We start from the raw sequence: 25324 nt of genomic DNA, 5'->3' as shown, positions 1-25324 counted from the left end.
ATTTAGAATTTTACTTTTCATTTTCAACAACAAACCTCTTGAGGAGTTAGGTAATGAAAGCCGTAGGTGCCTTACGCATTTCTCATTCAAGATTAATGGTCACCCTGGGTCTTCTCATATTCCAAAATCTCCCTAGGAAACCCTTGCCAAGAAAACATCCTAGAAGCCAATAACAGCAAAGTGTATCTGTGTGGACAGAAACCTGCTTATCTTAAGGGATCTGTGAATACACACCAATAACACATTTCAATAATATCCTCATAGTTCACATGCCACTTTGTGGCTAACATCAGCTTTTCGTAATCAATATCTGTCAAACTTAGTAATTTGTCTCAAAATACAGGACTACAGCATATTTTACAAAGAAAAGAATTATTTGTGCATCAGTTTCAACGTAACAGTTGGTGATTGTGTGAATATTTGATACCAAATGTGGCAACAGAAAAGACTAAATGGCAAGCATGGTGGTGGATGAATGATGAAAACAAGAAACCCTGCCCTTTACTGGAAATTTTTGGAATATTCTCCTCACTCAGACACAAACAGTATTCTATGTCTGTTGATTGACATGAAATGAAAGATAGGAATGTACTGTTCCGGAAAACAAAACCCAGGATGAATAAGTGATGGACGTCCTTTCCTTCCCTGGACAGTCTAACCCAGGCGCTGAAAGACGGTAGAGACATGAGCTCCATTGTTCAAGTGACATGTACCATTTATAGGCAGGCTGATCCTGCCCACTGTGTAGGTTGTGTATTTGACTCAAGAAAAAGTTGGTCTAAGAAAATCAGCAATGGAAGCTAGCATCCAACTCCTGCGGGTTATCCAAGAAATGCGGGCAGAAATCAACAGACTAGAGAGTGAGAACCATGCCCTCCGTGTGAAGCTGACTTCAGTTAGGCAGACAGCATCTAGCTCAGGGAGAGAATCAGAAGATGAAAGGGAAGAAGCAGCCGCGTGTGACCAGTCTCTGGGGACCCTACCTGGTGATGTTCCCATCGATTCTGCACCAGCTGTGCAGGAACATCAAGGTACTGAACAGATGTGGCTCTTCTGGGCTATGCTGATCTTTCCAAGTATCTCCCAAACCACTGATTTGTTGGGCTACTCCAACAACATCATTATTTCGTGTTTGCGGTGTTTGCTTCCTCCTAGTAGAATAATTTTGAATCCCTAGTCAACATTTCCTTTAGGTTCTTCAAGGTATATGTTTTGACAATAAAAAAAAAAAAATGACTTCTGAGTATAGGAGGAGAGATAAGAACAGAGGTGTAAAAATCCGTCACATTCAGAACAGTTTTCTCAATTCGATTTTAACTATATAAATTCTTCAATGCAGAACAATGGATGTGCATGTTGATTGGTGCGCTCACTTCTTATTAAGCTCAAATAACTTTATAAATGCATTAGCATATGGATCAAAATCAGACAAATATGATTCTTGGAGATCTGTTCCTCAGTCACTTGACTCTGAAGTCCTTATTAAAGTCCTTAAATCTTATCCACCTGGAAATACTGTAGTACCTGCCTCTGTGCTGATGACAACTATTTGCAACAATAAGTACTGCCTGGCATTATGCAACAAATGACAGGCACTATCTCTTGTCTTTCTGCAGAATTTCTCTGTCCAATGTGAGCATACATTACAATCAAGTCAATATATATGTGCGCACGTGTGTATGTGTGTGTGTTGTGATATATACTTGCAGTGATATATATATACACATATATGTATATCTTGATTGATATATACATCAACTGATATATATCAATACCTGCAAGTTCCTATATATAAACATGTATACATATGTATATATATTGAATACCTCAAGATACAAGGTCAATTTTTAGCATATTTTAAATATCCCATTTTTCACCAGAGATACTTGATTCAATAATTATTTAAAAGGTTGGAATCAATAATAAGAAACCTGTTCTACATTTCAGTTGTCAGTGCTTGCCTACAACAACATATTCAAATAAAAGTGATATACATAATTAACTACTCATAGCTCTTAATACCATCCATCAAAGACTTCAGGCAATGCCAATTAGTGGTTGTGAACAGTTTGACAGTGGAACATGTCACATCAGCTGGTGGGTCTTATTAGACATTTTCCTTTCTAGTAATGAGTCAAAGCATTTCAAAGCTGCAAATACATTTCTGTCTGGATTTGCATAACTCTGTCTACTGATTATCTAAGGAAACTATAAAAGAATAACCTATAAGATTAGACCTCCTTATTTTAAAATAGAAAGAAAATATTCAGCTATTTATAATATATCCTTACTACAGAGTTTCTAATTCCTTGCAATGGTGACAATTTGTACTGAATAATTCTTCATTGTGGAGGTCAGTCTGGATGTTGCATGATGTTCAGCATCTTCTGTGCTCCATAGCAACAGTTGCTGTAGCATTTATCTGTCCAACCCCAGTTGTAACCATCAAGTCGTCTTGAGCCAGTTATGATGGCATATGTTAGTAACCCCAGTATGTGGGAGGTTAAAGCAGGAGAATTGTGTTGGCACCTAGCCTAGGCTATACAGTACGTTCACAGCTGGGCTGGCTTATGGTGTGAGAGCCTGTCCCAAAGCAACAACAAAATGTCTCTGAGCACTGCCAAATGCTAGCTACAGATACTTCACTTGCCATCACAAGCCACAGACTTACTCTAAAGGTAGATAGTTCTTCCTCAAATCTCTTCTCTATGTTGCTTATACAAATAACAGAGCAACTAGGGCCTTCACATCTTAGTACCTTATTCTAAAATAAATACTGCACCACTCAAAGTATTTATTACCCTTTATACTCTCGGGATATGAATATTATTAAGTTTAGAAGGTGTTAGAATATTAGTAAGATCTAAACACAGTTGGAACCACACTTCTTCAGCATGTAAATAATAACTTCCAGTAAGAATATTAAGTATGAGAAGGAGTGGCTAAAATAGATGTCATGAAAAATTAAGAAAATTTTCTAATTGTTCCAAAACATGCGTGCGCGCGCGCACACACACACACATACATACACACACACACACACACACACTGTAATGTGAAGGTATGCTTGAGGATCCAGTGGAAAGTTTTTAAATTGTATTTGTCATCAAATGACCACCCCTGACTCTGTGTGTGTGTGTGTGTGTGTGTGTGTGTGTGTGTGTGTGTGTGTGTGTGTATGTATTCACACATATTGAACAAAAAAAGACAACATGAATTTTACATATTAATTTGGGGGATGTGGGGAAGGGTTTAGACAGAGATGCGACAAATGACGTAATTATATCATAACCTCAAAAAAAGAAAGGAATTTAAGTGATATTTGTCTTTTATGTAATATGGTTTTCAGGAGTAAATAAAAGGAAGGAAGGAAGAAAAACTAGCCCAACAATACCCTCACATAAAATTCATGATGGTATCCTAATCTCCAGCTAAACCTTTATCAGATCTAAGTTTTCTGGTGAAATATGTTTGATCTTTTAAGAAGAGAGTAATATCATCTACCATAGGAATAAATTGGCTTTTGTATCATAAAAATAAATAAGATTGTGTTATTTTCAGGAAATGACTGGAACTAGAGATCATCATTCTAAGTGAAATAAGCCAGACTCATCAAAGCAAATACAAAGTCTTTTCTATAATATGTGGAATCTAGACTTTAAAAAATTATTTATGTTATGTGAAAAGAGAAGGGAAACCATCTAGCAAAAGGAAGAGGCGGGGGGCAACTGAGAGTGACGGACAAGTTGAATTCAATACATATGAGCTTATTAAAATCTCATAATGAAACTCATTACTCTAAACAGTGAGTATTCAATTGTGTCAAGATATCAGGGCTAGAGAGACAATTCCATTGTAAAGTGCTTCCCTTGCACGCCTGAAGACCCAAATCTGAGCTTCATGTGGTAGCAGAGTGCACTGGAGAGCCAGCAGTGGAGAGTCAGTGCCAGGGAGGGCTGGGGACTCATGATTCAGCATGCCTAGCTTACTTGGTGAGTTCCAGACAGCTAAGGATACCGTCTGGGAAAAAGAAAGAAAAAAAGGGAGGAAGGAAGGAAGGAAGGAAGGAAGGAAGGAAGGAAGGAAGGAAGGAAGGAAGGAAGGAAGGAAGGAAGGGTGGACAGCATCTGAGGAACAATATCCAAGATCATCGTTTGGCCTCCACATACACTTCTATACACACACACACTTATACATGCATGTGCACACATACATACACACAAAATCACACATGCATACATACACATATACACATATATACATGCACACAAAAACACATATACACAAATACACATTCACACACTTATACACTCATACACACATGTACATACACAAATATACATACACATATGCAGATAACGATATTCCTTATCTCCTAGGCTCTGAAATACATAAATATTCAGATATAATAAAACATTACAAGCAAGAATTTTTCAGTGATGCTTATCAAAAAACATTAGCTATGCCAAGAAAATATTACTTGACTTAAAAACACGTTTTTATTAGAGGTTTTAATAATATATTGCCAATCATTTGAAATTCAAACTTGCAATTGAATCCTAAAAATCTATAACAGGAATTTTGGAGTGTGTCCCATTTTTTAAAATTCCCTTATTTTACAGTTAAGAATATAAAATCCAGAATATTTAAGAAAGCATCATCCTCAATACCTCTTCAAAAACAGAATCATGCAAAACTACCCTTTGATAACTAGATGATAGAAGACAGATACATGCTTCTCTTCAAGAAAGGAACCAACTCAAAGGACCTGCAAGAAAATTATTTGGAGTCACAAATTCTGCCAGATGTTATGTGATAGATACGGTGAGGAAAATAAAGGAGACATTTTGTGAGCAGATTTAGCTTACCCTCTAATTGCCCGAGGCCAAGGACTGAGCTGTAGCTCAGGGGTACACCTATTGGCTGGTCATATATATATATGAAAGAGAGAGAGGGAGAGAGAGAGAGAGAGAGAGAGAGAGAGAGAGAGAGAGAGAGAGAGAGAAAGAGAGAGAGACTACAGAGTGCCTACTCAACCCTTAGATAAAAACGTGTTTGCAGAAACATCTACATTGCATAGTTTGGGGTGGATATAAAATCTAGCCATGACTTTACCGAATGCTCCCCTGTGCTCTTACCCTGTGCAATCTCACCTTGTGACTACTACAAGTGTTAACATTTGCAGGGGAAGATGAAAGAAACATCTCATTTCAGGGAGCTCCCAGCACTGTGGGACCTTTCCATCTGCTCCTATTCTTTATCTGGCGAGTAAACTGCTTTTGGCAGTGATCTTTGAAACTGAACTAATGGTCCTGTGATGCTATGTTAAATATTTCTTTTCTTGTGTTGATAAGAAAGAAAAGAATAATTTGTGACCCAGGGAGATGAGCAAAGCAGTTATTTGGTAATCAGTTCCATGTTAAGCAGAGGTCTCAAAACAAATTTAACTTTGCTATCATAAGCATAATCTCCCCCTGCTGGGTTCCCCAGGATATATTGTTGCCTAATTCTTTTAAACAGAAAATTTTGAGTTTGTCAATTTTCAAAAACCAGTTTTTACATGATTACAGATGGTATATACACTACAGCTTCTGGAAGTGTTTAAATATAATAAATATATAAATAGCATTTACAGTAATCACTTCAGATAAATTTGTACATATCTGTCCTAAACTCTTGCCTTCTGATCTTCTAAACTATGCAAAGCCAGAACAACCCTCCTGGCTTTTTTTTTTTTTTTAATGACACAGAAACTTTGTCTTCTTCCTGCAATTACAGGAGGCAAATTTAAATCAATCATGTGGTTTTGGCATTCTCCAAACAACCACACATTGCATAGCTTTTATTACATCTCTGTGCTAGCTAGTAACAAAGTTAGAGCAAGAAACATGAAGATTTAATGAGCAGAAAGACCCTAGAAAAAATGAAAATCAACCGATGAGGTCAACATTGTCCTCATAAGTGGTAACCAATATCCTCATAGGTGACAACCAATGTCTAAGCAGAGGTGAAATGATCACCCTCAAGTCACAGTGTTAAGAGGGACTCAGAGAAATCAAAACTACCTAAAATAAAGCTTTGTGAACCAAAGTTCTTGATTTTTAAAAAAAAAAAAAGGAAGATTTAGTTTTCTTCTAAGAAGACATGAAGACATGTATCACAAGACATTGATGGACAGAAATTGAACTGTGAAGCCTCAGGAACTAAAGCCATCCATCACATCGAAGAAGAAGCCCTCAAAGCACTTTTGCTTTTTTCTATGTTGTCTTGTTCGTATCTCTCAATGGGCTGTCTCCTGATGCCCACATGAAGCCTAGTCAGACAAGTACAGGCCAGTTAGCAATCACCAGCTGAATTCCTGTGGCCATCTAGGTGACCCAAGACAGTGGATGAACCTACTCTCCTGGACTCGACAGTGAGGAAGCCTTCTGAGTTTCTGCTCATATTATATTTAAAATGTGTACTTCCTATTTAACTGTGTACATGTATGGAGTTTACTATGATGAATATTATACAGTTTTACAGAGCATTTACAATGCTTAATATTATCAATATAATTAGTATTTGAATCTCATGACACACATTTTCAGTTTTTATTTGCACATAATAATTGTACATATGTATGTGGTATATCTTGATATGTGATACTGAACGAATTAGGGTGCTTAACATTTCTATATCATCATTATTACTTGGTGTTTGAAACATTTGGGCTCCTCACAATCTTCCAGTTAACCATAAAAATCTACAATAATCTATTATGAAATAATTCTAGGTTTGTTAGACGTTTTCTCTGACCACACAATTTAATGACCTAATCTCCCCTTTCATGTGTGCTTACCCTTTGATTTCATCAGCTTTGTCTTCCTAGAATCTATCAATATCTCAATTGCACCATGCATTGCTTACTTAAGGTGTGTTTTCTACTTAAGCTGCATACTCTATCTAAGCTCTATGCAGGTCAAATTGCCACGATGTTTACTACCCTAAGTGAAAAACTGTACAGCACGTGGCTGTGACCAACTAACATCTATAAGTTAAATCAGGAAACATGTCTTGTTTTCAACATCAACAAAGTATGATCGACATATTTTTTTTCAGTTGCAAAGATCCATAAGGGTCAACTGTTTTTTAACTCAATTTTTGTGCTTCCTGTCCAGGCAATGTCATGATTGTTAGACGTTACACCATTTCTCCACCAGTTCGCTCCTATGCAGCAAATAACCCCTGGGAAGCCAGAAGCAGACTTCCAAATGATGGAACACCATTGCCATGTTCTTCAACTAAAAAGCAAGACAGTGAAGAAAAGAGGTTGGCAGCAGACGCTTATGGCAGCAATAGCTCCAGCCAGAGAGCTTCTTTTGATGACAACTGTGTTTGCAGGTAATGCTCTCTGTGCCTCTGCTTAATTTTCAGGCACCTCCTGAGAGGTAACCAAGCACCCTTCTAGATAGCCAGGAGTGTCCACTAGACGAAACAAAGCCAAAGGGTATAAATAATTTCCATCTCATTCATGTCCATTAGGAAATCAAAAGAACAAAATTTAATGGGGTCAAATGGCTCTTTCCAACAGATTCTGTAATAAGCAGGAAACTTAGTCTTTAGTCCTTCCTCAAACATTAACCATACTCTGAACCAGGTACTAACAACAGAAGACCCAGTGCAAGATGCCATTGGATGACAAGGAAGACACACACAGGCAAACTGACCAGTCAGTAGGATGTCTCAAGGAAAAGAATAGCTACTTTGGGAGCTAAATATACAATTTCTTTCAGAGAAAGTGTCTCACAGAGGCAAATCTTTGACAGATTTGAGGGGAAATTAATATAATGGACTGTTTAGGAAATAGACTCCGTGGTGCAAGAGATAAGGGAGAGTGCACCAAATGAGATGAATTGGTATTTAAGGAATGTCCCAACTTTAATATGAAATGTTTCCCCACGGTCCCATGTGTTCTATACACAGTATCCCAGATCATGGCAACAGTTAGAGAGATTGTGGAAACTAGAAGACAGAACCTAGCTGGAGAAAGTGAGTCACCAGAATCAGTTCCTAGTTTCTTTCTGTAAGTACTCTTCGATTTGTCTGCTGTGATGTATGTAAATAGCTGTTCCCTGCCATGCACCCCAGCCACCAAGATGTCCTGACATGTCAATGTATAAAGTGAGAACATGACCACCCCAAGGTATGGCTGAGGGAAAGGTTTTTATTGTAGATGTGAGGGAAGGCACAGCCAGAGGGATCTGGAAGAGTCCAGAGCAAGAAGAGAAAGTGTTAGACTGAACATTGCCAGAAGACTGGAGAAGAAAAGGAGGTTGTGAACAGGACCGGAAGACAAAGAAAGAACCAAGAGAGATGTGCAAGAGAGAAGGGACCAAGAAAGACAAAAAAAAGGGGGTGTATGGCTGACATGGTGTAAGGGAATGAGAGGCCAGAGAAGGAAATTCTGTGAGCTGGAGAACTTTAAGACAGGCAGAGTGAGGAAAGCAAAGAAAAGCCACAAGCACTTGTGGTACTGAGGAAGCCTGCAGGTCAGTATGTACTTTGATAAGCTAATAGGCACCACCACTGGTAGCCATTTGTCCCTTCTGACAATGATAAGGATCTGGCTCCTTTGGTGGAAAGGACTAAGGCTCTAGAATCAGGGGAGTGGAGGAGATTCCTTTGAACCTGACAATAAAGATGTTGTACCCACCAACACTGAACAATGAACTATGGGCTTAAACCCTCTGATACTGTGAGGCAAATATATTTATTTTACTCCCTCTGGTTGTTAGGTGTTTGGGTCTTAGCTACAAATAGTAACTAATAGGAGTTAGAAGATGCCTGAGTAGTGGAGGAAGTTGAAATAATTGAAAGATTAGCTTGGGTCTTGAAGATGAGATAAAGCACGCAGTCACTGGATGGGTAAGGCCAAGGACCTCTTCAGAGCAAGAATGTCTACTAGAAAGGCTGCATACAGCTTCTTCCCCCGCCAGTAAAGCTCTGACTCTGGCAATGTCTCCAGGCATCTGCTTTGTAGGAGTCAAGTAGAAAAAAAGAAAAGAAAGTGTGGGTTCCATGATTGACTTATCACAGCAAAGAAAGGGGGAATAGTATTGGTTTTTTAAAAAGATTTATTTATTATTATAATCTAAGTACACTGTAGCTGTCTTCAGACACACCAGAAAAGGGCATCAGATCTCATTACACATGGTTGTGAGCCACCATGTGGTTGTTGAGATTTGAACTCAGGACCTTCAGAAGAACAGTCAGTGTTCTTAACCACTGAGCCATCTCTACAGCCCCCAAAAGTAGTATTGTTGAGAGAAAACATGAGTCATCGAGTTTGGTGGTGGCTGCAAGAGCTCTTCTAGATTTTGAAAAACCAAAAACAAACAAACAAACAAAAAAACAGACTTCCCACTGGATATGTGGTGTAGAGAGTGAGGCACATTGTTTTGGATTTCAAAAGACAAAGTGAAATGTGTCACTTGTACAAAGTTCCTCTAGACAGAGAGTTACCCTGAGTCATAGAGATGGTTGGGTTTGGTCAGACAAAGAAAAGTGGAAAACCTATACCCCATAGGACAAAAAAAAAAAAGACATTGAAGACTGAGATACCATAACTTAGGAAGAAACTGTGTAGGAGTAGGGAAAAATAAGGACAGAGAGCCAACAGGATCTGTCATAGAAGGACTGTGGGGATATGCTATACAATATTACCTTGCCCCATGATTATTGAAAATCTAGTTTTAAAAAATGTATTGAAAATTTTCAAGATACAGATCCTCTGTGATATTATAAACACAAGTGTATTTATCTAAAGGGTTTTGTAAGAAGGTAGTCTTTTGTATCTGTCCCCCATCCTCACCAGGGGTAAATGCCATTATGAGTTTGATCCTTCTATCCATGATTCTTTACTTTTACTACACCCACCCACCAATCTATCCATCCATCCATCCATCCACCCATCCATCCATCCATCCACCCATCCATCCATCCATCCACCCATCCATCCACCCATCCATCCATCCATCCATCCATCCATCCATCCTTCCATCCTTCAACACATGTTTCCTGGGGTATCACATTCTGGGAAGGATTCGGGGTCCTGATACACGCAAGGAACAACTGTCAAAAATCCCTTTTGGAGTGTTTCTTCAGATGTGATAAACAATGAATAATAATTTTTAAAAAAAAGATGCACAAAGTATATATTATGATAACTACTACAGGGAAAAATAAGGCAATAGAAAGAAGTTAGAGCCGGGTGGTGGTAGCACACGCCTTTAATCCCAGCACTTGGGAAGGAGAGGCAGGCGGATTTCTGAGTTTGAGGCCAGCCTGGTCTACAAAGTGAGTTCTACGACAGCCAGGGCTATACAGAGAAACCCTGTCTCAAAACAAAAACCCTGGGAAAGGAGAAGGGGGCCAGGAAGTAGAAACATAAGAACTCCCTGGATGTTGAGAATAGCTAAATGCAAAAGCCCTAGTTAGGGGGATCAAACCGGGTGCATTCAAGGAGAGGCAACTGGGTGAACAAGCCACAAAGAAGTTCAGCATAGCTTCGTGGCCACATCCAAGGACTCTCTTGCTTAATCTATTCTTTTTTTTTAAGTTATTATGCAGGAAGCCCTATTGTAAAAAGGCTGCAAGAGAATAGCAAAAATAAGGAGGCCAGGCTTAAGACTATAGAGTAACCTCAGCAAAGGGTGGGTATTTCTGGGCCAAGAATAGCCACAGTAGACGTGGTTTCTGGGTGCATCTCACAGTTGAAGACAGGAGAGTTTGTTAATGAGTCTGACATGGGATAAGGAAATAGGAAGTACACACATAACAGTGGAGTTTCTGTAGCCATGAATTTTCAGAGAAGAAGAGGAAGGAAAGATAGAGATAGGCTATTTTTTTAATAATACAAACAAATATACCATATGCACATATGTAATATATATAAACACATAGATGTATACATACATATGCCATTTGATGTTTTTACAAAATTGGTTGACTATTGTTCATTGAAAAAAAAATAAGTAAAGGTATACAACTTGCACATTATTAAACATACTTGTATTTTTTTAAATAAAATATGCTTGTAATATGTTATACTTTGGAGTATACAAAACGAAAAATTTTCATTATCATACTCCATGAATGACTGCTCTTTAGATTTTGATGGCTATCTTGTATCTATATATTTTGAAGTTGTATAGTGACTGTTAGAATATTTCATTTTTGCACACACCTATAGGACTGAGAATTACAGTACTTTCCCATTTCAATTTATATTGTTTTTTAAATGACAGTCTAGGGAACTAGCCAATATTTACAAAGTATTGTTTTCCTGAACCAAAATGTTTTCCAGCTTCCAAGCTGCCAGCTAATAAACTCTGTAGAACAGAATCCAATCTGAATTTAGAAGTTAGTCAAATCTAAAAGATCAAGCCAGGAGCGGCATTGTATTAAAAGGAGGAAAGTCCATGTTGGCTTAAAAATCAACATCTGGATTGGCACAAAAATCTGCTGGTGACAGAGAAGGACTTACTGGGAATTACTGTATTTTATTGTAGTCCTTTTTCACTCTGTCTCTGCTGCACTCAGGAATTAACTGGTAAATGTCATGTCATTGCTCTGATTTGGAAGGTTTGCTTTCAGTTTTCACACTTTTACAAAGATACATAGAAAACCCCTTATTTTTTTAAGCTGGATTTTGAATCATATCAGATATGATATGGCCTAGTTTGCCATAATATTTTTCATCATTACACCATGAAAGTAATCCTTTTTCAGAACTCTTTTATCAACATTTCTAAGAACTCAAGCTTTCAAGAACTATGGTTACAGTTTTAATTTTGCTTTGACTTTGACATGAAAACCAATTTTTTTCATCCTGTGTTTCAAGATTAAATAATTTCATGATGTTTATAAAATTAAGGCAATGGGATAAAGGAGACAGTAAAAAGCAAAAATAAAGATGATATTTTCTTAAATTTACTGATTGGAGGACCAGCGAGTTATCTCAGTGGGTAAAGGCACGTACTGTCGAGCTTTAGGGTCTGACTTCCATCCCCAACCCCCCAAGGTTGAAGAAGAACACAGAGTCCTAGAAGGTGACCTCCCATGGCACACGCATGTATACATATCTACACACAGACACAAACACACACAGTAAAAAAAAAATGGGATAATTTTTCTTAAATTTGTTGATGGGGGAAAAAACAGACCTATTCTAATAAAAATAAGCTGTACTTTTCCACATCAATGTACTTAGGAAGGTCAGCCTTTGGAATGGGAAGGCTAAAACCCTAGCCTCATCCCTTTCAGACAACGTGTTCTTGGAAAGAGTTATTAATACATCATGTGCCGCAATCTATTCTTTGGTGCAATGGGAGTCGTTATAGCAGTTACCTCACAGAGTTTGTGGAGTGCAGGAAAATAGTTGAGTGAGTGGGTCACTAACTGGCAGTGGTTGCTACTATTTTATTGATCCTAACACATGGAAGCACTGGTCCACCTTCTTCCCAAGGGAAGGTGCAGATGTGTTCCAAGATGCAAGCCACAGAATGCCATTCTACAGAGTTACACCCTTAATCTACCACAAAAGAGAACAAGAGCTAAGAAAGACCAATCCTTTCAAACACTGCCTTTTACACTGAGTCTTAAGAGCAGTTTCTCATGGGGAAGGTCAGAAACCAACATAATACGAGAGGTAAAAGGAGAAGAGAGCTAAATGGAAGGATTCAGTCCCTTACCTGACATCAGCTGTCACTCTTTCTCCTTGTCCCTGTTGGGATTCACACACAAAGTCTGTTCTGTGATCAAAAGAAGCAGGTTGATCTGGAGTACATCTGACATATTGAAACTATAGGGTTATGAGACACAGCACGATATTCAACTGACGTCTTCACATTTTCATCAGCACTATACACAGGGATTAATTAAAAGGCCAGTTCTGATCTACATTCTCACATTATTATTAAGCAACTAAGAAAATAAGTATTATGATACATAAACTTTCAACAATGTGGACAATATTCAATGACTGGAAAAAAAAGAAAATGTTACATATCAAGATTCACTAAAATCCTCCCCCCTCTCTCCATGTAGGGAGAAGACAAAGACAGTCAGTTTCCAGCTACCCAGAGATAGGTCATCAGTTCCCAAAAATTCACATCCTTTGAAGTACTCAACAAATGGGAGCACAGACCAGCTAAGCCTCATTGCAGAAAAGGGTGTGTGAAATCAGTGGATTCCCAGGAGATGGGCACAGTGAGATCTGTGTCAGTGACTTTCTCAGGAAGGAACTCTACCAAGATGTCCAGTAAGACGCACATAACCTCACTTGGTATTCAGTTGCCGCACTTACTGGCAAAGAAATAGGAGTGATTGTGTTGTCTTGTTGCTGATCCTGAAGGGCAGGTGTGTGTCCAATGTTTAGCATGTGACGCTGGAACTTATGTGTACTGAGTGTGCAACGTTGCACTGTGTCGCATCTGGAAACACTAGTGGCTCACTTTCCAGAAGAAATCACAGCAAACCTAGAAAAACCTGTTTTGGTTAAGCAGTGGTTCTCAACCTGTGGGTTGTGACCCCCTTGGTAGCCCTCTATATTCAAAAATGTCTACATTACGATTTATAAAGGTAGCAACATTATAGATATGAAGTAGCAATTAAAATGATTTCATGGTTGGAGGTAGATCACCACAACATTCGGAACTGTATTAAAGGGTTAATAATATAAGAGCAATCATGCTGAACATTACAGCTCATGCTGTATTGATAACACCATTACTAGTTGATCTGTTCTGTGACAGACACTCCTTAATTTGTTCCGTACTAATCAAAGTCACTGGAATGTGAACACAAATCCATAGCATACACTCAGAACCACCATGGGCAGAGCCATTACAGTCAAGTAGGAAATGAGAAGAAACTCAAATCATTATCACCCACTGGTCTCACTCCAACTCCTGAGCTTTCAGTCAGTAGACTCTTTCCCACTCCTGTTTATAATAACTTTACTTATAAAACTCATGTCATTTTCAAACAAAGATTTTTGTTTTATAATTGGCAGTGTTAAAATGCAGATCCCTAGGCCATAACTCAGATCTACTGGGTGAATAGAAAATAGAAAGGAGACTGGAAGTTTTCATTTTAAGTAAGCATTCCAGGGTGATTTCTGTTGTATAGCTATGATTGTCATGCACTGTTCTAAATACAAAGGAAAAGAAAAAAAGGACTCTCCCATTCCAACCTCCTGCTGAAGGAAAAGGAATAGCAAGCAAAGATAGGAAGAATCCACGTTGACCCTCTGAAGAGGTTTCTAAAAGTCCTGGATGGACCGCTGGAAGGAAGAGAGATGTGGCATCCAAAACCTGCTGTAAAAGGACCATAATAGCATCAAATGTTTCTTTTATCACTTTCATTCAAGAATAACATTATTCTCCACAACATAGCAGACTGGAGACCAGGGCAGGCTTGCAACTGGAGGGAAAGATACAGATGAGCTATAAAAACACACTGAGTAGAAACGAAGCTGTTAATCATGAAGCTGCCAGAAGCTTTTCTTTGTACACAGTTACAGTCACTGCATTTTACACTTAAAACATTTTGGCTTTTTTTTTTCAAGAGTAAAAACCATTGCTCCAACTCAGGACTTTTTAAAAGTAATACATAACAACCACTCACATTATGTCATAAGTAGAAATGTTGCAATGACTAATTATCCCTCATGACAACCTCAATGACCAGTATGTGACTGGTATCTTGTTTACAGTCATTGCCCCAAACTGAAGTGGCAGTTCTGTGCATGAGTCTAATACAGCCCAGTAAAAGCAAGGAACCAACCAACCAAACATGTAGCAACAATCTAAACTTTGAAATTCAACCTTCTGTTCCCTGACTTGCTAGGATACTAAATATTAAGATTTCTGACACTGTTTTTACGTATAATGAATGACAAGTGAACATGAAATGAATTTCAGTCACACTCCAACAAGTAAGTTATGTACAGTTGTTATGTACCAGACTCCCAGTGATGTGTGTGAGTCAGAGAATCAAATGCCTCCCAGGGACAGACAAGAGATAAGCAGACCCACATGGCCTCACCCAGAACCGACCAGGGTTAGTCACATTTGTTACACAGCATGGCCATTAGGTCCCATTGTCAAGAGGTGTTATAATCTAAGCACAATTTCCTGATTCATAAATATTGATGTGTTCACTTAAAAAAAAAAAAAAAAAGGAAAAAACTCCATGAAAGTCAAACACAGGAGCCAGATCTAAGCTCTTGGAGGCCAGATTTCAATCTCTGATTTAATCATAATTTCCCAAGCATAGATCCAAAACAAGAAAGTGCATCAGGAAAGCTATCTTTAGAGGATTCCAAGGGAATAAGTAAGTTTGGGGTTGAGAAAAAGTTGGGTGGTAGGAGAAATCTTCTTAGACAGTAAACTGCCGAGGGGCCAACCTCAGTCATTTAGGGGTTGTCGAGAATGGGAAGACTGGATCGGTGCAAAATCATAGTCTCGGGCAATGATGCAAGCTGGCAGGTGACTCATTGCTATGCTTAAGCTCTGCTTGGAGACACCATGCAGCAGTTTCTCTCTGCCTCTCTCTCTCTCTCTCTCTCTGTCTCTCTCTGTCTCTCTCTCTCTGTCTCTCTCTCTGTGTCTCTCTCTCTCTCTCTCTCTCTGAATTCACCTCAGTCTTTTATTGGATACACACCTTCTTGTTGTGCAATAATATATAATCAAAACCCTTTTCATTATTTTCCTCAAGCTCATTATTTTTCCTGGAAAAAAAAAAAACATATAACTAATATCACCAGAAAGCACGATGCACACACATCGTCACAGTTCAGTGTCTGCTAAAGCAAGTTATACATTAACTTTTAACTCTCAGAAAAGCCTCCACATCACAGGTCATCTGGGCATAAACTTTCGGTTCCATGAGATCAGAACAATGCTAAACCTATCAGGGTAATGCTAATATTTTTAACTTGTCTAACTTTGCAGAATCTCTTCCTCCAATTTATTGAGCTCATCCAAATATCTATTTCTACAGTGCTTTTCAAACTCTTTTCCATATGCAATATTCATTCCTCTTGCAACTTCCCCCAGAGCTCCTTCACAAGCCTGACTTCCATCTCCTAAAACTTGTACCCTAGTTTCCTTAGGCAGGTGATGCCAGGGAGTCAAATCAATATGTCCCAGTCTTTCCAGGAAGGTCAGTTCACTAATCCACCAGCCCCCTCCCAGGATCCAAACTCTCCTGCCTATCCTTTTATCTGTTTTACTATACATATATCTTCCAATTTTCCCCAGTAATGTTTCTGAACCATACTTTCCATTATTAGAGATCTCCCCTCACGAGAGCTCTCACCATTGTTCACTAATCCAGTAAACCCAGCTAGTTCTTCCTCTCTCTTGTCCCTTGTATTTTCTTTTTTTTTTAATATATTTTATTACGTATTTTCCTCAATTACATTTCCAATGCTATCCCAAAAGTCCCCCATACCCTCCCCGCCCCCCATTTCCCTACCCACCCATTCCCATTCTTTTGGCCCTGGTGTTCCCCTGTACTGGGGCATATAAAGTTTGCAAGTCCAATGGGCCTCTCTTTCCAGTGATGGCCGACTAGGCCATCTTTTGATACATATGCAGCTAGAGACAAGAGCTCCGGGGTACTGGTTAGTTCATAATGTTGTTCCCCCTATAGGGTTGCAGATCCCTTTAGCTCCTTGGGTACTTTCTCCAGCTCCTCCATTGGGAGCCCTGTGATCCATCCACTAGGTGACTGTGAGCATCCACTTCTGTGTTTGCTAGGCCCCGGCATAGTCTCACAAGAGACAGCTATATCAGGGTCCAAAGGAACTCACACAATATGTACTCACTGATAAGTGGATATTAGCCCAAAACTTAGGATACCCAAGATATATAATACAATCTGCTAAGCACATGAAACTCAAGAAGAATGAAGACCAAAGTGGGGTCACTGTACCCCTTCTTAGAATTGGGAACAAAACATCCATGGAAGGAGTTACAGAAACAAAGATTGGAGCTGTGACGAAAGGATGGACCATCTAGAGACTCCCTTGTATTTTCTATGGACATCTCTGTCCTTAGTGACCAAGGCTTGGTGTTCCTTTTCCTTGGGGTCTTTAATTCTCTTAACTACTAAAACTTCAGGTTTCTCAAATGCATTTCCTGCTTCAAACGTTTCCTGGTACAACTTAATCATCATGAGTTGGCTAAAATTTCCCAGAGAACAATTAAGGCAGTCAGCCTTTGCATCCAGAACCCCTTGTCCCAATATGCCTGGGTTGGCTGCTTGAATGGGCAGGGCCAGAACAGTTTCTTCCTATAGGCGTCAAAGCCATTTCGTCCACTACTAATGCCTTCAATCCCTTTTCCAAAAATGTTTACCAAAATTTGTATTTGAGGACAAATATGCTATTAAAAAAATCAAAACAGACAAGCATGCAAGAAAGAGCAACACCACCTGTGTACTAGAAAGCCAGAGATGCATTGTTCAGGTTGATGATGCTCCTACCACCAAATCTGTGTCGGGCAGCCACATTCGCATCCATGTCGCACCTATCAGTGAAAAACTGGAGCTCTGTGATGTCATAGTCTAATTCAAGAGACAAATGTATCTCATAAAAGAGGAACAGGTGAGAACACGTGAGCAGATTGGTTTAAAACTTTTTCTGAGCTGGAGATGTGGGTTGTCTTGACTAACATGCAGAGACCCTAGGATTCAACATCATACAAAGCCAAAAGTGAGAGCACACCGCCTTAATCCCAGGACTCAGGAGATGGAGGCAGGTACATCAAAAGGTCAAGTCCTTCCTGGATCATTAGATGTTCTCTAGGAAAAATAGCCCTATTACTCTACTTAGCTTGCTCAGTTTAAGGTCATTGTTCAAGGAGGAAAGATGACTGACAGGAACACTTCCAGATATCTTTAGCATTCATCAAATCCTGACAGATAGGGAGACGTTAGCCTGTATTATAGATTCAGATCTCTCCTAGGGCCTCAATGCTAGGCTGAGCATAAAGAACAAAGAGCATCCTCGGGAGACCTATCTCTCAAAGTATTTTAGCTGCAGGCAAAAGAAAAGATAGGGTGAAGGTCAGTTAGTATATTAGGACACACCCCTTGAATGCTGTTTATCACTAACTACTAACAACTTCAATGGGTTCCTACCTAAAGAGACTGACTCTTGATGCCTGTACAATAACTAAACATTTTCCATTCATTCAGTCTGTGATTGAAAACAAATATAGTCAGAGAACACTCTTCTTCCATCATGTAGGAATAAAGACAAACCACTGAGGTTTTTCCTATGGTGTCTGTGTATCATTAACCCCAGACACTCATGGTCAATGATTCCCATGGCCTTTTCTAAAAGAAGAGAGAAGAAATACTGTGTTTCCTAGGTGTCATATTTCTGCTTAATTATTTGGATTTACAAAAAAAAAACTGAAAATTTTTAACTTACAACATTATTCACCTTGAATTCAGGGAAAGAGTAATTTTCTGTTGTCTGGAATTTTCTAAAGGGTGATTCCCTGTGGAAGTCAGATTTCCAGCCACATCTTCTATTGCTGGCCCCCTTCCACCTCTTCTTGATTATTTCAAAATTATTTGTTACTTAAATCATCTCAGAACTGTATACACAAGTGCTGTATTTACATTCCCGCTTCTCCCTTGCCCCTCCTGTGTCTCTTCAACTCCTTGTCAAATTATTAACCTCTTCTTCATTACTGTTGTGCACGTGTACATGCACACACACACACACATACACACACACACATACACACAAGCTGTCATCTGCATTTGTCCCAGTTCTGAAACTCATGTAGACACTCATCGATGTCTTAACACCACAAGAAACACAAAGCACTCTCCTTCAAGGACAAAATGAGCAGTTTCGCCTTCACTCATTCATTCATCTCCAATCTCAGGTATAATTCATTCATTCATGAACCCTCACCTTTTCTTTTCTCTTTTTTTTTTTTTTTTTTTTTTTTGGTCTTCCTTAGTCTTAGGATGTTCAGTTTAGGCACAGCTGCTACAGACTAAGAACTCTGGGAAATTGGGGGAAACAACCAAGTCTTTCCACATAGATGAAAGCACTGGTCTCTGAAACACCCTTGATTTTTGAAATAACATTTTGGCCAGCATCTTAGTTTATATTTCCTGTTGCTGTGAAATAAAAGCCTGACCTAAAGCAACTTCAGGGAGGAAGGTTTAACCTGGCTCACTGGCTCAAGTCATGCTTCTTAAGAGTACTGTCCAGCACGGCAAGGAACCCTTAGTAAAAGGAAGACAAAAGCTTGAGACAGATGCTCACGTTGCATCTGCCACTGAAAAGGAAAGGGCACGGATGCATGTACTCAGCTCTCTTTCTCTTTTGTATTCAGTCCATGACCCTAAACCCAGTGAACGGCACTGCTCAGTTTTAGCCTGAGCCTTCCCACCTCATTTAATCCTGGTAACATAATCCCTCACAGGAGTGTTTCCTGGGAGAGCCTATCTCCCTGGTAATTCTGGATTCTGACGAGTTGGTGGTTAACAGTAGCCATCACAGCCAATTAAGCAGCTTAAAATTATTTGTAATAAGAAATTACAAATCTCTTATGAATATGAAGAGATTTAGCACTGAGGGGCACGAGAAGAAATGGACAGCTCAGGAGGAAAAGATTATCTGTTCCCATTACTGTATCATTTAACACGCTAGAAAAAGCAATTGGCTAAATGGCAGCATTGAAAGGGTATTCATAGGAACAACAATATGAACTAACCAGTACCCCCAGAGCTGTGTCTCTAGCTGCATATGTAGCAGAGGTTGGCCTAGTCAGCCATCAATGGGAGGAGAGGCCCTTGGTCTTTCGAAGATCATATGCCCCAGTACAGGGGAATACCAGGGCCAGGAAGTGGGAGTGGGTAGGTTGGGGAGCAGAGCAGTGGGAGGGGATAGGGGACTTTCAGAGAGGAAACTAGGAAAGGGGATAGCATTTGAAATGTAAATGAAGAAAATATCTAATAAAAATAAAAGAATCCTTGCAAAGAGAGAATAAACAGATTATTGTTAAGTTTGGTATTGAAAATGACTAAAATATTACCTGTAGCAGACATTTTCTTCTCAACTTCACATTTTAATAAACTGCAAAAATATCCTAAATTCTCCTGTATCTTCACTGCTTTCCTGGTATTTTTAGGGTCACACTGAAGCTTGATCTCTAATCTAAACCCCAGTATTAAAGAGCTGATCTTCTAGAAGCTATTCCAAGAAGAACAGCATTACAATCTTGGAGTTTAGATGAGAGTCTCAACACTCCAAGAAACTGCATGTGGCTTCTAACTCTGAGTTCAACACAATATAAACTGAACTAAGACTCACTTAGAAGCCTCATTGTGCAAGCCAAACCTTTGAGGAGCTAATGTCAGCCTCTCTAGAAGGGGTTAAATAATCTTTACCTACTTCTGATGGCAACCTTCCAGGTAGACAACCACTGAAATTGTAAAAGTGATAATTTGCCATAATAATTGTCAGTCTTTCAGTGAAAGGTATACAAAATTGAAATCAAAATGCCTCCTCTCTAACACATCTATAAGATCTTTAGGATCATTAATAGGTCCTTTTAAGTCTTGGATCCTCAGTCTGATACATGAAGATATTGTAGCATTCTCTACCTCTCAAAGATTTAATAACCTAAACTATGCAAAGTAGAAAGTAGCCAACTGCCAGGAAGTGCTGACGAGGTAATTGTCCTGAGAGAAGTGACATTAGGAACAAGATGTGGTTTTTACATTCAAAGGTAATGAGAGTAGAGATGCATTCAGAATCCAAGCCTGCACAGCAAGTTAGGGACACCCTGTTTACATCACCAAAAAAAAAAAAAAAAAAAAAAAAACTCATTTTCTGTCTCATGGTCCAATATCCTTTCTGCAGCTTAAATTCTGCACAAGACAATGTCAGCCTTTTTTTCAGCAACTTACATAGATTTAAGCAATGAATAACACCAAAGCACTTCTTCAATCAAAAATTATGTGATACATCTTCTTTTAAAAATATAACACAAACAGGGACACAGTGAAACTAACAGAAGTGATGGAACAAATGGACTTAACAGATATCTACAGAACATTTTATCCTAAAACAAAAGGATATACCTTCTTCTCAGCACCTCATGGTACCTTCTCCAAAATTGACCACATAATTGGTCACAAAACAAGCCTCAACATATACAAAAATATTGAAATTGTCCCATGCATCCTATCAGATCACCATGGACTAAGGCTGATCTTCAATAACAAAATAACTAATAGAAAGCCAACATTCACATGGAAACTGAACAACACTCTTCTCAATGATAACTTGGTCAAGGAAGGAATACAGAAAGAAATTAAGGACTTTTTGGAGTTTAATGAAAATGAAGCCACAGCATACCCAAACTTATGGGACGCAATGAAAGCATTCCTAAGAGGAAAACTCATAGCTCTGAGTGCCTCCAAAAAGAAACTAGAGAGAGCACACATTAGCAGCTTGACAACGCACCTAAAAGCTCTAGAACAAAAGGAAGCAAATTCACCCAAGAGGAGTAGAAGGCAGGAAATAATCAAACTCAGAGGTGAAATCAACCAAGTGGAAACAAGAAGAACTATTCAAAGAATCAACCAATCAAGGAGCTGATTCTTTGAGAAAATCAACAAGATAGATAAACCCTTAGCCAGACTCACTAGAGGGCACAGGGAAAGCATCCTAATTAACAAAATCAGAAATGAAAAAGGAACCATAACAACAGATCCTGAAGAAATCCAAAACACCATTAGATCCTTCTACAAAAGGCTATACTCAACAAAACTGGAAAACCTGGATGAAATGGACAAGTTTCTAGACAGATACCAGGTACCAAAGCTAAATCAAGATCAGGTTAATGATCTAAACAGTCCCATATTCCCTAAAGAAATAGAAGCAGTCATTAATAGTCTCCCAACCAAAAAAAGCCCAGGACCAGATGGGTTTAGTGCAGAGTTCTATCAGACCTTCAAATAAGACGTAATTCCAGTTCTTCACAAACTATTCCACAAAATAGAAACGGAAGGTACTCTACCAAACTCATTCTATGAAGCCACAATTACTCTGATACCTATACCACAAGAAGACCCAACAAAGATAGAGAACTTCAGACAAATTTCCCTTATGAATATAGGTGCAAAAATACTCAATAAAGTTCTTGCTAACAGAATCCAAGAACACATCAAAACAATCATCCATCCTGACCAAGTAGGTTTCATCCCAGGGATGCAGGGATGGTTCAATATACGGAAAACCATCAACGTAATCCAGTATATAAACAAACTCAAAGACAAAAACCACATGATCATCTCATTAGATGCTGAGAAAGCATTTGACAAAATCCAACACCCATTCATGATAAAAGTCTTGGAAAGATCAGGAATTCAAGGCCCATACCTAAACATGATAAAAGCAATCTACAGCAAACCAGTAGCCAACATCAAAGTAAATGATGAGAAGCTGGAAGCATTCCCACTAAAATCAGGGACTAGACAAGGCTGCCCACTTTCTCCCTACCTATTCAACATTGTACTTGAAGTCCTAGCCAGAGCAATTCGACAACAAAAGGAGATCAAAGGGATACAAATTGAAAAGGAAGAAGTCAAAATATCACTTTTTTCAGATGATATGATAGTATATATAAGTGACCCTAAAAATTCCACCAGAGAACTCCTAAACCTGATAAACAGGTTCATTGAAGTATCTGGACATAAAATTAACTCAAACAAGTCAATGGCCTTTCTCTACCCAAAGGATAAACAGGCTGAGAAAAAATTAGGAAAACAACACCCTTCTCACTATTCACAAATATAAAATACCTTGGTATGACCCTAAGGAAGTGAAAGATCTGTATGATAAGAACTTCAAGTCTCTGAAGAAAGAAATTAAAGAAGATCTCAGAAGATGGAAAGATCTCCCATGCTCATGGATTGGCAGGATCAACATTGTAAAAATGGCTATCTTGCCAAAGCAATCTACAGATTCAATGCAATCCCCATCAAAATTCCAACTCAGTTCTTCAACGAATTAGAAAGGGCAATCAGCACATTCATCTGGAATAACAAAAAACCTAGGATAGCAAAAACTCTTCTCAAGGATAAAAGAACCTCTGGTGGAATTACCATGCTGGACCTAATGCTGTACTACAGAGCAATTGTGATAAAAACTGCATGGTATTGGTATAGTGACATACAAGTAGACCAATGGAACAGAATTGAAGACCCAGAGATGAACCCACACACCTATGGTCAATTGATCTTTGACAAGGGAGCTAAAACCATCCAGTGGAAAAAAGACAGCATTTTCAACAAATGGTGCTGGCACAACTGGCGGTTATCATGTAGAAAAATGGGAATTGATCCATTTCTATTTCCTTGTACTAAGGTCAAATCTAAGTGGATTAAGGAACTCCACATAAAAAACAGAGACACTGAAACTTATAGAGGAGAAAGTAGGGAAAAGCCTCAAAGATATGGGTACAGGGGAAAAATTCCTGAATAGAACAGCAATGGCTTGTGCTGTAAGATTGAGAATCGATAAATGGGACCTCATAAAATTGCAAAGCTTCTGCAAGGCAAAAGACACCGTCAATAAGACAAAAAGGCCACCAACAGATTGGGAAAGGATCTTTACCTATCCCAAATTGGATAGGGGACTAATATCCAATATATATAAAGAACTCAAGAAGGTGGACTCCAGAAAATCAAATAACCCCATGAAAAAATGGGGCTCGGAGCTGAACAAAGAATTTTCACCTGAGGAATACCGAATGGCTGAGAAGCACCTGAAAAAATGTTCAACATCCTTAATCATCAGGGAAATGCAAATCAAAACAACCCTGAGATTCCACTTCACTCCAGTCAGAATGGCTAAGATCAAAACTTCAGGTGACAGCAGATGCTGGTGAGGATGTGGAGAAAGAGGAACACTCCTCCATTGTTGGTAGGATTGCAAGCTTGTACAACCACTCTGGAAATCAGTCTGGCAGTTCCTCAGAAAATTGGACATAGTACTACTGGAGGATCCCGCAATACCTCTCCTGGGCATATATCCAGAAGATGTCCCAACCGGTAAGAAGGACACATGCTCCACTATGTTCATAGCAGCCTTATTTATAATAGCCAGAAGCTGGAAAGAACCCAGATGCCCCTCAACAGAGGAATGGATACAGAAAATGTGGTACATCTACACAATGGAGTACTACTCAGCTATTAAAAAGAATGAATTTATGAAATTCCTAGGCAAATGGATGGACCTGGAGGGCATCATCCTGAGTGAGGTAACCCAATCACAAAGGAACTCGCACAATATGTACTCACTGATAAGTGGATATTAGCCCAGAAACTTAGGATACCCAAGATATAAGATACAATTTGCTAAACGCATGAAATTCAAGAAGAACAAAGACCAAAGTGTGGACACTTTGCCCCTTCTTAGAAATGGGAACAAAACACCCATGGAAGGAGTTACAGAGACAAAATTTGGAGCTGTGACGAAAGGATGGACCATCTTGTGATTGCCATATGCAGAGATCCATCCCATAATCAGCTTCCAAACGCTGACACCACTGCATACACTAGCAAGATTTTGCTGAAAGGACCCAGATATAGCTGTCTCTTGTGAGACAATGCCGGGACCTAGCAAACACAGAAGTGGATGCTCACAGTCAGCTATTGGATGGATCACACAGCCCCCAATGGAGGAGCTAGAGAAGTTACCCAAGGAGCTAAAGGGAACTGCAACCCTATAGGTGGAACAACAATATGAACTAACCAGTACCCCGGAGCTCTTGTCTCTAGCTGCATATGTATCAAAAGATGGCCTAGTCGGCCATCACTGCAAAGAGAGGTCCATTGGACTTGCAAACTTTATATGCCCCAGTACAGGGGAACACCAGGGCCAAAAAGGGGGAGTGGGTGGGTAGGGGATTGGAGGGGTGGGTATGGGGGACTTTTGGGATAGCATTGAAAATGTAAACGAGGAAAATACCTAATTAAAAAGAAAAAATATATATAACACAATGAGTACTTTATCTTTTGTTTAAAGACCAGGCTAACTTTTAACTGTTTCAATGAATTCCTGGCCATTTCTCCTCACCTGTATTCCTACTAAAAAGACCTCCTTCCCACAGTGATTGTCTATTACAGACCGGCCAAACTGCAGGGAAAGTCCTGGTGTGAAGTTTTTCACACCCTTGAGGCCATTTCCAATCCCATTTCCACACTGACTACTTTATAGCAGCAAAGCTCGGCA

The 25324-nt window shown here is 39.1% G+C and overlaps 1 protein-coding gene across 1 annotated transcript; it reads left to right on the top strand.

The window, feature by feature from the left end:
• Positions 1–793: 793 nt before the first annotated feature.
• Ccdc195 (coiled-coil domain containing 195) lies at positions 794–13222 on the top strand. The gene is made up of 3 exons (XM_085841518.1): positions 794–1031; positions 7161–7383; positions 13090–13222. The coding sequence occupies exons 1-3, from the start codon at positions 794–796 to the stop codon at positions 13220–13222; spliced, it is 594 nt and encodes a 197-aa protein (XP_085697644.1).
• Positions 13223–25324: the final 12102 nt, after the last annotated feature.

Source organism: Mus caroli, unplaced genomic scaffold, assembly GCF_978045245.1.
Source record: "Mus caroli unplaced genomic scaffold, Mus_caroli_1 scaffold_1, whole genome shotgun sequence".
Classification (NCBI taxonomy): Eukaryota; Metazoa; Chordata; class Mammalia; order Rodentia; family Muridae; genus Mus; species Mus caroli.
This window is presented reverse-complemented; position numbering and strand designations above follow the sequence as displayed.